The 14,634-nt window shown below is 43.5% G+C and overlaps 3 protein-coding genes across 3 annotated transcripts in view; all 3 read right to left on the reverse strand.

The window, feature by feature from the left end:
- The window catches only part of scp2a (sterol carrier protein 2a), a 29,030-nt gene extending 28,577 nt beyond the window's left edge, over window positions 1-453 (reverse strand). The window contains exon 1 of the mRNA XM_071917697.2: window positions 333-453. Coding sequence (XP_071773798.2) covers window positions 333-386 — 54 coding nt within the window. The 5' untranslated portion in view covers window positions 387-453. The remainder of the gene's footprint in view (window positions 1-332) is intronic.
- Window positions 454-1,529: 1,076 nt separating this feature from the next.
- Window positions 1,530-4,319, reverse strand: czib (CXXC motif containing zinc binding protein). The gene is made up of 8 exons (XM_071917718.2): window positions 4,292-4,319; window positions 4,114-4,197; window positions 3,597-3,653; window positions 3,417-3,498; window positions 3,299-3,330; window positions 2,742-2,819; window positions 2,543-2,608; window positions 1,530-1,832 (listed from the first exon to the last, which is right to left on the reverse strand). The coding sequence occupies exons 1-8, from the start codon at window positions 4,295-4,297 to the stop codon at window positions 1,755-1,757; spliced, it is 483 nt and encodes a 160-aa protein (XP_071773819.1). The 5' UTR covers window positions 4,298-4,319; the 3' UTR covers window positions 1,530-1,754.
- Window positions 4,320-4,951: 632 nt separating this feature from the next.
- uck2b (uridine-cytidine kinase 2b) lies at window positions 4,952-11,630 on the reverse strand. The gene is made up of 7 exons (XM_071917664.2): window positions 11,512-11,630; window positions 9,035-9,194; window positions 8,141-8,237; window positions 7,765-7,907; window positions 6,901-6,998; window positions 6,735-6,783; window positions 4,952-6,564 (listed from the first exon to the last, which is right to left on the reverse strand). Exons 1-7 carry the CDS (start codon window positions 11,614-11,616, stop codon window positions 6,428-6,430), a joined length of 789 nt encoding a protein of 262 aa, XP_071773765.1. The 5' UTR covers window positions 11,617-11,630; the 3' UTR covers window positions 4,952-6,427.
- Window positions 11,631-14,634: the final 3,004 nt, after the last annotated feature.

The raw sequence follows: 14,634 nt of genomic DNA on the forward strand, positions 1-14,634 counted from the left end.
AAAAATAAATTGCAAGAATTAGTTACCTAATAAACTGAGCTAATATTTGCTAGCTGGCTCTCAGTATCGCTACACACAGAGTGCTTGTCTGTTAGGTGGCTAGCCTACTGAGCTGTCAAATACATAACATACACATACAAAACATATTTGTGTACCATTAGCGAAAATACCGTTTGGTGCTGTTAACTATAAAGAATACAAGCTGAGGTTTTGGAGTGGGACAGGTTGTGCAATGCAGACTGACAGCAACTGGCACCTGGCAAGCTAACTGTGCTAGCTGTAAGTGTTTAAAGAGCCTCCGTGTCAGTGAAATTGTACGTATACGGATTTACCTTCGTCATCCCCACGCCGATGACAAATACTCTGTTGACCTTTTGAGGTGGCATAGCTGCTCTTCTCAGGTGGCTGGTCCAGAGAGACACTGGGCTAGATAACAGACAGCAGCAGCAATGACAGGTTATACTGCAGAGATCGTCTATGTCTCAGCAGATGAGTCACTCGGTAGATAAAAAGAAACTGCTTCCGGTCTTCAAAAGTGGGTGTTAACTCTCATGCATGTTTGGTTTGAGTGAAATGTCGTCCAAATAACCCTCAGCTGTTTTTAACAGAAGATATCTGCCACAGTCAGCCACACAGCATCTTGATACTTTTCCACTCATGTTCCTGGCTCAGAGTATTGCCCTCTCAAATGTTGTCATTTCAGGCCAGGGCTTCCAGATTATATCCAGACCCATTTTTTATTCCGTCTATGAAAAAGCTATGGCAAAAATTAATGGGATTTTTTTTTTTCCATTTGACAATTGTTCTGTTCTTAAAATGGATGAAATAATGTAAGTAGAAATTACATATGATGAAGTTATAACATATTTTAACACATTACTGATTTTTTTTTATATATTTAGCTAAAAAATGCACAAAATGCTGCATGTATGTATGGCTAATGATTTTTTTTTCATTGCAGCGTCAAAAACCCAGAAGAATCCACCTCTATACATTTATGCATAATAGAGGAACCTCCAAAAGCAAAAATGTTGGATTGGACGTGGTTAAAAGCAATAATTTTACATCCCTATTCATTTTCACGTTAGACTGAAAGTGGGCGGGACCTGGAATTTATTATTTGGATCAAAAAATTGTCACTTGTGGAGATTCTGGGCAATTTGTGGTACTCAAAAATATGGGCAGAGTGAGAGCTCTCCACCTTCTTACTCCTCTCTGGTTATACAGTCCGCTTTGCTTTTGCTCTTTTGCTCCTTTGCTCACACATATCCCACAATGCAATTCTCAATTAAGTTGAATGGGCTCCTGTTATGTAAACGATAGGGTTTATGAATGGGATGCACATCTACAACCACTGCAGATGATAACACCCAAAATACAAACACATCAAAATAGTTTTAAACTGTGTAAATCTCCTATACTTCATTGAATTTACAAAAATCAATCAAATCTTCAATCTTCAGTTCTATTGAGGCAGTGAAAAGCCCCATCCAAGCTCTATTGTGCAAAGAAAGACCTAAACTCAGAAATATTTTTTCACTCTTCAACTTTATTGAGGCAGTGAAAAAAAGCCTTGTCCATTGAACAATCCAAGATGTGTGTATGGACATCCCATCCTGTTCTTCTTCCCGTTCACCATAAACCAAACCACGCTGCCGCAGCATCTGAAGCATCCTTGTTGCCAGAGATCAAGCCTGTGGATGTTTGGCTGCAGTGTTCATCATCCCATCTCCTGGGCTTATCGTAGGAGCACATCAACACTTGATGAACTGGTGCGTGACCTCATATATGCCCACCGACTCGCTGACTTTCTCATCATAGTCTGTCCAATCCTGAAATATTCAAAATGAAGTTATGAGAGACATGGCTGTATAGATAACTCAGTGACAAGAACCGCTCACATAAACACAGACATCATGATGTCTACTTCAGTAACTTTACTGTGTTTCTTTTTTACTTGTTATAGATGAGACTGGGGTCTGAAATTTAAAGGACAAATCCACCCTAAAACACATCAACACTGTCAACAGCTATTAGAGATATACCTTGCATTTCTGGGCACATTTTGTTGTTTAATGGTGTATTTTTCTTATCTCCACGGATAACTGGCCAAACCTAGACAATGTGACATCACATTTCCAGTGCAGCTGCAATGGAGATTTATAGCGGAAGAATTTTTCTCTATCTAAAACATCAACAGTAAATGTCAGGTTTTGGTGTCAGTCCCTCAGAATCAAAAGGCAAGAACGTCTTTCTCTTTCATACAGGTGGAAATCCATCGTAGAAGAGGAAGAGAGACCAACTTCTCCACCAACAGTAGCCTCAATAGACCATAATGCAACGCAGCCACAAGACATATTGCGTTCTGATTAAAGGGCGCAATTCTCACTTTTTCTCGACTGGGAACACTCTTGCTATCTCTATTGCTCTCTCCACTTCTGGGGTTTGTCAAAAGGCATTCTGGGAAATGTAGGAGATTTCTAACTGAAGCAGAAGTAGACAAGGGAGGTTGAGGGAAAGTGGGAACAACAAAAACACTCACTTTCTCTTGCAGGTTGATTTCAGGAAACTGTGTCCCAGACTCTGCTCCTTGTGCAGCAAAGCCGGCCTGGTGTGGATTAGAAAAGGGAGGAAATTGAGAAGAGGCAGCATAAAAAAGGCGTTCTACATGCCTCAGTGATATATCAATGAGAAAATCCACACACAGTGGAAATCATATCTATTGAATCAAAAGCTCTCACTTGTGGTTGGAAGTCAATGGGCTCTAGACCTCGACACTCAAACTGCACCATTGTCTTGAATCTCTCGCTGTCCTCAGCCTTCCAGACAGCGGACATATCATGAGAGAGACAGAAGATGAGACTGTAAGCAGCTGAAACATAGACGCACTTTCATTCAACATCAAGTCATTCTCATCTCAACACAGATTTCATAAAATTAGCAATTTATACTATGAATGTGCATCATGAAGATTTAGCCTAAAAAGGAGGGTAAACTCTTGTCCGCAAATGAAAAGATGAGTAAACTGACTTTAGGTGGGTTTACTCTCCACAGCATCCATAGTTAGCTGAATATGTTTATGCACAAAGCTAGACTGTTCCAATGGGGGTCACAAGAAAAATCACACTTTCAAGTTAGGAACAGATAAGTTATACTTTAGTTACAGTGCAGTTCATTTGGCATCATTTGGAATAAAAGCAAATCAGTCTCATTTGTGGACTATTATCTGCAAGAAATGCAAGAAAACAGTCAGGTTGATGTGTGTTTAAGAGTAGAAATGTGATGTATGTTTGCTTACATTGTACGGTGTGATCGTGTCCCCCAAGATATCTGTCAGGAAACAGTGTGTGAATGTTTCGACGATTTCACCTCAGAAAATAACCAAACTTCACACAGTTGTCAGCGTTAGCTCATACCGATTGAATTTTCCCTGGCACAAAGTTTACACTTCTGCACCATGCTGGCACTGCTCCTTCCTCCTTTTAGTGGCACACTCTCCTAGGACACAAAAGACAGGTTGGATAGTGTGTGCGCTTGTGTTACAATACTGTTACTGTTAGCACACTGTGTGGACACCAAGATAATCTTGTCCTTACCGCAAGGGTTATATACTGCCACTTATCTGGAACCTCTCCACAGTTCCCACACTTCAGCTAAATCAAGGAAAGACACAAAGTTGTTTTGTAAGTTTGTGAAAAAAACACTAGCTTGAGTGTGTGTGTGTGTGTGTGTGTGTGTGTGTGTGTGTGTGTGTGTGTGTGTGTGTGTGTATGTGTGTGTGTGAGCGTGTGAGAGATTACAACAAAGCCTTGGATAAAAAAATATCAGGAAAAGACAGAAAGGAGTCCCATCAGCAGGCTAGTCCTGAGTCATAACACCTAGCAATGTGGCCCCATCAAGTCTTAACTACACAAAAGGAAACTTACTATTAGAAAAAAAACATTACAAAACCTCTGGATCTGAATACATAAATCTGATATTATCTAGCAGCTATATACGTATACTATACACTGTTGAAAAATGTTGACAGTGTAAGAGAGAGAGAGGTAGATGGAGATGGAGATGGAGAGAGAGAGAGAGAGAGGTGAGCTGACATGCTAGCTTGACAGCTACCTTCAGAAACCAGCGGAAGTCGTCGCCCACTGGTCGCACTCCGGTGACATTTTCCAACGAGGCTTTGAACTGCAGCCCAAATTTCTATCACATATAGAACAACAGGAGGGTTTTTAATTCACTCATTCAGCCAAACTGGTTCTTTGTTTACACCACGACATGCTGTAGCGATACATACCACCATTTTGAAGCCTTCCCACTGTAGCAACTGGGTTTGCCTGTTGCCTTCAAGTACTCCCCGTAAGCTTGTACTTCTGAGTTCAGAAGTCGTACGTACATACAAGTGTTTTTGGTTAGAAATGATAGCAAAACAAACCCTGAACAAATGTTACCGTTTTGACGCCTGTTATTTTATTTGAGACGTCAGGCAGCACGGACTTGCTTTGTGCTGCACTTTAATGAAAGGACAAAACGCGCATCGTGCTTGTAACTTATGTTTTAATAAATATATTAGCCAAAATGCCTTGAATACATCACTTTTACCATCGGTTGTTGCACGGCTTCCGTGCTCTAAGTAACCTAAACGGCGCACCTCGACAGTTCCCGTAGCACTGAAAATCCGACATTTCCAGTTGTTTTGCTGGTTGGGTCGCCCATATTTCCGTCAGCATTTGAAGGGAGCATAACTTCCGCAGTCAATTGCGCCCTCAAGTGGGCAAACTGGACACACTGAATGGAAACTGAAGAGCCACATGTAGTGAACCTCATTTGGTAAACTGTCAAGCGCCCTTCAAAGTCCCTTCAAATTACTTTTCCAGTAACTTGCGTCTAATTCATAGCCCTCCTTTCATAAAAAAAAAACCATTATGTATAATTCATATACGCGAGACAAGGCCGCTCGGCTGCATCAGTTTATTGACCATTAAAGCAAGTGACAATGTCATTCTGTTATAAATCATCCAACGCCCCCAAGCCAATTCAACAGCCATACGGTACAAATCATGTGGTACAAATCATTCACTCAACAATAGCATTATACACAACAAATACAGCACATGGAATAGAAAAGCTATTTGACAGACAGTTTTATTATAACCTAATGTTAGAATGGAATAAGGTTTATATCGTGGATACTTATAGTTTAACCTGAGGCAACTTTGCAGAGGCATTGTGGTAGGTTTTGGTGGTTCATGGCCACACGCCTGGCATGACTGGTATTGCTGTAGTACTGATCCCCCTCATCACACCTTTTCTAACATCTCCGCACTCAAAATGGTAGTGTCAACCTGAGAATATATATATGTAACACCATATTTTAATTCAACTGAGAGCTGAATGTTTGCGTATGGTAACAAAATTTGCTTCATCTAAATTACGGATTATTAAATGCACTATGTAAATAATATAGGCAAAGTTCAATTACCCTGTCTGGGATGGGGAAATATGTTGAGTTGAGTTTTGATTGGGAAAGTTAATATTGCACACCACTAGCCCAATGAATAGAGGGGGAAAGAAGTGCCCCAAAAAATGTAACAACACCCATAACACTCTGGACTTAGGACTCTGGAGTTAATATAGCAGTAATCATGTGAACCTCTCAGCTTTTGGCTCCATTACTCCAGTACTTCAAGTCATTATTTATACATGTGGCAATCAGAGCTGTAAAATCATGTAGTGTGGAGCCGTGCTGTTGCAGGGATTATGCAGACTGAATGTGGTGGAGGGGCTGCATGTGTTGAACACAGAGACCTCTGGTGTAATATATTACACACAAAACACAGTGAGGGAACTCAAAACACTGAGAAAGGGTAGGAATAGGAAACACTCCCAAGATTGTCAACAGAAAAACAAGAGTGCAACCCTGGGTTTTTCAACTCATCTCCCAATCAAGATCCTTCCGTTTGGAACCCATCCAAACTTAATCAAGTTCCCCGGCCATAAGGGGTTCAAGTTTCATCAGACATTTAAAATTAAAATAAAAAAAAAATAAAAAAAAAAACTGTCCCCCCTCTTTTATTCATTTAACTGCAAGAATTTCCATGTAGCAGCAGGGGATACATAAAAACAAAATGTTGTAATATGGGAGGAAAATGCACAGGGTCACTTCTAACCCGCGGTCTCATCGCAAAAAAACAGCAAGAGCCTTTTTTACCCCCCTGACAGAAGTCTAAATGAAGTTCAACAATTACAATAAAAGTAACTAATAACAAGAGTAGTCATAATAATAATAATAATAATAATAAAGGCATTGCAATTCGTTTTGCATCTCTTTTGTTCCATTTTTTCCTCTTAAATACAGTGATGCCATCAGGCATTATTTACAGCGCTACCCCCCCGCAGCCCCCTCTTCCCCGGGGAGAGAGGCGTGGTGAGGTCAATGTGGCCGGCTGCTGGACTCGGATGTCCGTCGTTGCCGTGGAGTGCTGTGACCGTTCACGCAGCCGTTGTGACGCTTGTTCAGGCCGCCGTTCAGAATGTCTTGGATGTGCTGCACTATCAAGTTGATGGCCACTGAAGAGAGAGAGAGAGAGAGACAAGGTTACACCCAGAGAAAACCCAAGAGGCCACCGCAACAAGGAAATCCTCAAGAGAAACTTTCCCCTGCTTCACCAGCACAAATGCAATGTAATAATGCCAGATAATAGCCAATTTCCTTTACATTATCATAATTGGGGCCTTACCAAGGTTATCTGCTCCTCGTGGAATGATCACATCTGCATACTTCTTGGTCTGGTAGAAACAAAGATGAGTTCAACGCTTAAAAATTACCACAAACAAAATCTTCCTCACAGCCAGATGTGTAAGCCGCAACTACAGATGGTGGGCAAGCTAGCAAAAGGCACTTACTGGTAAACAGAATTCCTCAAAGGCCGGTTTAACAAAAGTGATGTACTGTGTCAGCACCTGCTCCAGGTCCCTGCCGCGCTCGCTGATGTCTCTGAGGACTGAAACAAAGAAAGCACAAAAAGATGCATATTAGAAATACCAAGCTGTCGTCAAAATCTAAAAAAAAAGGACAAGCAAACATAAAACTACCCAAGTCAATCTACACCAACAACTACGTAACCACAATTACGTAAGTTAGAGGTGCAGAGATAGTATCTGCACTGTGGGGATTGGCGCTGATCCAGCTGCCCCAGGTACTACGAGCAAACTGTCCCAAAACTGTCCAGATACAGATATTTTAGTGACATGCACTTTTGCATGCTAAAATAGTGTTCTGACGAAAGGAAAGGTGTCTCCAGTGCAGCGATTCTTTGAGGTCTTTGAAGCAAACTACCCTCTGTGCCAAGCCTAGCTGTTTCTGGCACTTTTGAGAGAGGCAAAGCAGCAAGAGTAAGACCAGAAGTGAGGAGAGTCTGCCTTCAAAATACCACATTTGTTACAGTGTTCTATGGAAGAGGTGTTACGTAATCGTGTTATAAATAAATGCTGTGAATAGTACTTTTTAGAAAAGCAACTGTAATGCATGATATGTAGCCCCTTTTTCCATTTTATCAATTCATTTTCTTTTTGATTTGACCTCAATCAATTCTGTCATTTTTTTAGAATAAGCCAATAATACGCAGCATGAATGATACTTAGTAGTAATGTTAATTGACTAGTACTCCGATTAGTACTCATTAGTTATGACAAATCGGTAGTGGTGCACCTCTAATGTAAATATACTGATTCAACATATAACCCACGCACTCAGCCACACCCACAAACCTCGACGTGAGAGTCGTGTGTCTGGGTCCGTGTCTACAAACAGCTTCATCTGGAAGAGATCTCTGATGTCCTGGGAGTAGAACATCAGGATGCCCTCAAACAGGACCACATCAGCTGGGTACACCGTCACAAACTCCTCTTTCCTGGAACACAAACAGACATCGCTCTTTTTCATCAAAACTAGAAACATTCAGCCAACTTGTTATGTGGTAACGCATCTTGAAAATGCAATTAGATAATCAAGTTTTAAATCAAGGGACAGGAACCTGTTGGACAGGAATAGCCCCTATAGGGTGAACTTGTAATCTACGGTGCAGGGGACACGAAAAGGTAGACACTGGCGAAGCAGGAGCTGTGGCAATAGATGGGTGCTCACCTGGAATGGGTGACAAAGTCATAAACTGGGATCTGGACAGTCTTCCCCTGCAGAATCTGTCTCAGTGTTTTCATGATCAGCTCATTGTCAAAGGCATCTGAGGACCAGAAACAGACAAATGATCAGTTGTGATCTTCGTGTGATGTCATATTGCCTAAAGCCAGTCACACCCGCCTGCTGTGCGCACGTGGACAACCACACTTCTTCACATATGCAGTCTCACATTTGGAAATTGAGGAATCACTTTCGTGTAACAGCTGCTGGGTTCAGTCTTACAGCAGCTGCCTCTAGGGAAGGCTTGCTGACTGGGGGGATTCAGATCAGCTGAGAAAGGAAGCAGGAGTGATAGGGGGGCAAAGACCGGCTCCAAAAATGGATCGGGTATGCTTCTGCCAAAATGTGTTTGGGAAGCTATCAGCAACGTGGCAGCATGGCAAGCCCTGCACATGCTGTTTAACACGAGCCTCGATTTAGTATATGAAGATTTTCATATCACACGGGCAATTTACATTTTGCCAGGTTGAATCAAAGACAAGATCTAGCTTTAAGAGTGACTCGCATGGCCATGTATCGCTTTTTGTCCTTTTTGTCCAGTCTATTCCACCACTGCCACTCTGTCTGCTTTTCATGGCCTGGCAACATCATGTGACACCAGCCTTCATTTTAATCTGTACAACCTTGGGGCAGCCTCAGCTATTCTGAATTCCACAAGCCTTACAACTGTCTATACAGAGTACCTTTAAGTTTATAAACTTCCAAAAGATCCACACCCACGCTGCAACTCAGGCAAAGGTTTAGGGCGGTGACAGACATATTCCTACTGCAAGTAATCTAAACTTTTGGTGCACACACAGTGCATGAGCTGTGCCATCGACTATCCCGTGTTTTGAGTACCTGGATGATCAAAGTTGAACTGGCCCTTAAGTGCCTTGGCCTTCTGCTCTGGGGTGAGCTCCCTGTAGAAGCTGTCCTGGCTGAGGATAGCCACCTGCCGCTGATGGTGGTCAATCTTGTTCTGCCCCAGCAGCTCCATGATCTTCTCACACACAGATGACTGCGGGAAGAAAGACACAAAAGGCAGAAAATCAATAAGGATGACTAAGCATGGACAGCCTGGATACATGGAGGGGGAAAAATAATCCAAAAATGCACAAGGGAGCTGATATAGTACAAAATCTATTTCCTCACCATCAGCAACCTAGATATGAATGGTAAGTGAAAGCATTGCGGAGTTAAAATAGTTGACGAAACTGCTGTAATGGTACCTTGTTTAAATTCAATACACGTGGAATGGGCGCAACATTTATAATATTTAAATACTTTATTCACAGCCAAATTTTACCAGCACTTTGATCCATTAATTTGAACACAGATTCAGGTGAACTGTCCTGTGACCCACCATCTTTGTCCTCATTGACCTCACTCGAAATAAATGGATCTCCTGCCAATGCTGACTGGGCATTCTCCAGCAGCACCAGACTATGGTGCTTTTGTATCCACGAAATGTGCCACAATGAAATTGGACGCCCCCACTCGGGAGCTAGGAGGTCATGTCAGCACACACCCAAATGCTAAGCTGAGAAGGCCTGACTTGGAGCACATCAGACATTCACCCTGCAGTGGCTCTTATGAGGCCATCTACACTCACGTCCAACACAACTGTTTTACTAATCATTATGGATAAAGCAAAGCAAATGAATGCTATTCTGTATTAACACAAAAAGACAATTCACCCCTCAATCACTCAACGTCAGCAATGGAAATGGAAAGAAACTGAATGACCAGGCAGGCGCATGAAAATACAAAGCACCTGGGTGCCATTTGCACTGGTTTACCGCTACACAGAGGTGGGTGCTACATTTCAGACAAGGAGGCTAAAGTTACATCATTGATTCAATGAAAACTGGGTGATCTAGCACCTTAGGGCAGAGGAGGACGGGGAAAAAAACATGAACCAAGTTCCTAACTAAGCCCGACCATGGCCTGGCGTCAACAATTATCGCAACCCCCTCGCGCGGCCCCTTGTAGGGGGCTTTCAAGGAGGAAAACATTGACTTGGTGCCAAGGGTTAACTTGATGAGGATATCTGGGTCAAATAGGAGGGGGAACGCGGCACAGTGAAAGACTCCAGTCTTCAGTCACATAATTCAGTAATGCACAATAAAAGAACATGTACAAGAAAATGTACTGTCTGGTTACGGTTATTTTTATGTGTACAAAGGAAAGTAGTCGTCGCTTTAATCTAATGAATTATGAACTTGGCCGTGACGGTCACCGGCGCCCGCACGCTGCATTCGCGTGTCCGGTTTACGCGAGGTGCCGTTCATTGTTTGGCACCGACCAGGCGCAGAATACGCCGCAGTTCATAACAGAAACCCTCGTGACGTCTCTAAAGAGACCCATTTATGTGCTTGCGTCATTTTATTGGCATGAGAGGAGGGAAGTGACTCGCTTACCGCTAGTCTGGCCCTCCCACGCAGCCGTCCTTAAAAGGCAAATCTAGGTTAATAAATGCTACTTTACTTTTCTTTAAAAAAATTAAAAAACTTGTCTCCGTTTAATCGGCCAAAACCTCAAATGAGACGTAAAACTGCACTTGTCCACCTGGGTAATATCTGTTACTGCATTTATTACATATAAGAACAAAGGAAAGTGGGCGCGATGGCTTCATACAAATCACATCCTATTCGGATTCAGAGCTGCTATCTTCCCGCTGGCGCCGGTGTGTTGTTGTTTACCATTCAGTAAACTATGTTACATGAACTGATTGAGTCAGAAAAATAACGGCATACAATACCAATTTTTTCTTACTAAGGTGTAACTTAGCCGTTGTTTATGAACATGTCTTAAAGGACATCACATGGGAAACAAATAAGCGATAATAGCGGCGGGCGTTGTTTGCAAAATACAAGCGGCCACAGTTTAGCTAGCCTCGAGGCTAGCTAGCTAACATTAGCTATCAAACGAAATCTGCTTTGTTTGGCATACCGGTACTGCTGCTAGTATGTGATGGAATTTAGCTAGGAAGCTAGCTAAGCTAAGATCAATGATCACCACGTAGTCCCAGGGCAGTCTAGTCTGGTCTAGTCTAGTCTAACAAACGGCATCGTATGAAAAGAAAAAACACAAATTACACAAAGTTAAAGTTGAGTACAATAGCTAGTGGGCAAACGCGCTAAGTTAAACTGCTACTGATGGATATCTGTATGGTTAAACAGATGGTAGCGCTGTAGAGCTGTCAATCAATTACGCCGCTGAGCCACGCGGTCAACTAGCACACGGCTGCCGAGCGGCTCTCCGACATGTTTTAACTCAAAATCTAGACATGACAATTCACAGAAATCGTCACATTAGCTAGCTAGAGCCCCGACCTTGCCGCTGGCGGTGCCCCCGGACACACCGATGAGGAAAGGTTGTCGAATAACGTTATTGTCTTCGCCTCGGTCCCTTAGATGTGTCTCACTGTCCCCGGCCATACTTGCAATGTGCCGGCTGGACGTCTGTGCTGGAGGATCACTAGCCCGTAGCTCCGCCTATATTACTTCAGCTCATTCTATAAATGCGTAATTTTGTAGAAATTAGTTAATTTGCATTGCATTTCAATGTATCTTAACCATGACATACGAGCAGGTAACATGTAATTACATTATTAATTTAGATTATTTTCTTTCTCAGCCTCTTTTTTGTGATCGACCATAAAAGTATCCAATCGTCTGTTACGCTCTAGTGACTGAGCAGCCAATGAGCACCGTTGTTTATTTGTCCCGCCTACTGCTAGATCCACTAGAACCAGAAGTTGATCTATTATTACCTACCAGTTTAATACATCCATGATTATTACAACTGAAAGATAAAGATGTCAGTGTCGAGGGTTATTTAAACAATCATGGGGATTTCACCTACAGATTTCTACTGGCGGATCTAAGGATCCAGAGAGTGGAAAAGTGTTTGGTTTTTGGTTTGGTTTTTATATAGGCTAGCTCAACTTGAAATCCAACAAGGCATGCGGATCACAGGTGGAACTTCAGTTTTTGCCTCTGAACTAATGGATCTAATCTGTAAGTAAGACCAACTAATGTTGTTATATGCTCTGATCCATCAGCTGCCTTGTTAGCTGTGAAGAGTGTCTCTGCACAGGCTCGGCCTGACCTTATTAATGAGATTCTTATCTTCTCTATTCTGTATAGAACTGAGAAGTTGAGCTGTGACTTTGCGTTTGTATGGGCTCCAGGACACTCTGGAGTTCAGGGTAACAATAGACTTGCAAAAATGCTCTAAGTAAAGAAAAAGTAGCTCTTAACCTCTGATGGGCAGACTACAATAACAAGTAAGTAAGTACTATTGGAAAGGGATTAAAAAGAAATGGCAAGAAGAGTGAAACAATGACAAAAAAAGAGGGAGGCATTAGCCTATTTCATAACTCAAGATTCAGGACTAAACGAAAGATGAAAGAGACCAGAGTAGCAAAGAGGTGCTACACTGAAAAGCTGAAAAACAGGTTTTCAGCCAATGACCCGGCGTCAGTGTGGAGAGGCCTGCAGGAAATCACCAACTACAGGAGACCATCCCCCAACACTGGGGAGAAACTTCAACTGGCCGACGACCTGAATGTGTTTTACTGCAGGTTTGGTAAGCCCACATTCACACCTCACACAACCATCTGCACCCCCTCACCCCTCCCCACTGACCCTCCACCTGCACTCAGGATCTGTGAAGAGGACGCTCATGTGGACGGAGATCGTTTTCGTTTTAAAACGAAAACGTATTAGTGTGGATGTGGCCTTATCAGAGACAGAAGACCAGGAAGGCACCAGGCCCAGACGGCGTGTCACCCTCCTGCCTGAAAGTCTGTGCTGACCAGCTAGCCCCCATCTTTACACAGATCTTCAACAGATCACTGGAGCTGTGTGAAGTCCCCTCCTGCTTCAAACGCTCCACTATCATCCCGGTCCCCAAGAAACCCTCTATCACAGGATTAAATGACTACAGGCCCATCGCCCTGACATCTGTGGTCATGAAATCCTTTGAGAGACTGGTGTTGGCCCACCTGAAAGACATCACAGGCCGCCTGCTGGACCCCCTGCAGTTTGCCTACCGGGCAAACAGGTCAGTGGATGATGCAGACATACGCAAGGATCCTGTTTGTGGACTTCAGCTCGGCGTTCAACACCATCATACCAGAAATCCTCCGCTCCAAACTCACCAAGCTGGCTGTGCCGGCCTCCACCTGTCAGTGGATCACAGACTTCCTGACAGACAGGAGGCAGCAGGTGAGGCTGGGGAAAATCACATCCAGCACCCGGACAATCAGCACTGGTGCCCCCCAGGGATGTGTGCTCTCCCCTCTGCTCTTCTCCCTCTACACAAATGACTGCACCTCAGGAGACCCATCTGTCAAACTCCTGAAGTTTGCAGACGACACAACGGTTGGTCGGTGACAGTGGACTTCAGAGGGAGCCCCCCAACACTCCCCCCCCCCCCTCACCATACTCAACAGCACCGTGTCTGCTGTGGAAACCTTCAGGTTTCTGGGATCCACAATCTCCCAGGACCTAAAGTGGGTGTCCAACATAGACACACACATCAAAAAGGCCCAGCAGAGGATGTACTTCCTACGCCAGCTCAGGAAGTTCAACCTGCCTCAGGAGCTGCTGATCCAGTTCTACTCTGCAATAATCCAGTCTGTTCTCTGCACATCCATCACTGTCTGGTTTGGATCGGCCACCAAACAGGACAGGAACAGACTGCAAAGGACAGTCAGGACTGCAGAAAAAATCATTGGTGCCAACCTGCCCTCCATTCAGGACTTATACATCTCCAGAGTCAGGAAATGGGCAGGAAAGATCACTGCAGACCCATCACACCCTGGACACAACCTGTTCCAACTCCTCCCCTGTGGTAGGCGCTACAGAACACTGTACGCCAAAACAACCAGACACAAGAACAGTTTCTTCCCACAGGCCATCACTCTGATGAACACTTAAATCAGTCATACAGTGACAGAAACTATCCCTGTGCAATAAACCTGTAACACCTACCTCATGTATATAATTACCCCCCCAAGAGTGAAAGGCCCAGACCAGGGATTTCCTCCTGCTCCTCCTCCCCCATCATCACCATGTATATAATTACCCCCCCCCCCCTCCAAAAAAACAGGAGTGAAAGGCCCAGACCCGGGATTTCCTCCTGCTCCTCCTCCCCCATCATCACCATGTATATAATTACCCCCCCCCCCCTCCAAAAAAACAGGAGTGAAAGGCCCAGACCCGGGATTTCCTCCTGCTCCTCCTCCCCCATCATCACCATGTATATAATTACCCCCCCCCCCCTCCAAAAAAACAGGAGTGAAAGGCCCAGACCAGGGATTTCCTCCTGCTCCTCCTCCCCAACATCATCATCTGTACAATATCTGATTCGTGTATATAATATATAATATTTATTCCAGCATTTATTCCAGCATCTTTGCACTCTGCACTATTGTCCTAGTGTTGTTT

Source organism: Centroberyx gerrardi, chromosome 13 (genome assembly GCF_048128805.1).
Source record: "Centroberyx gerrardi isolate f3 chromosome 13, fCenGer3.hap1.cur.20231027, whole genome shotgun sequence".
In the NCBI taxonomy this organism is placed as follows: domain Eukaryota; kingdom Metazoa; phylum Chordata; class Actinopteri; order Beryciformes; family Berycidae; genus Centroberyx; species Centroberyx gerrardi.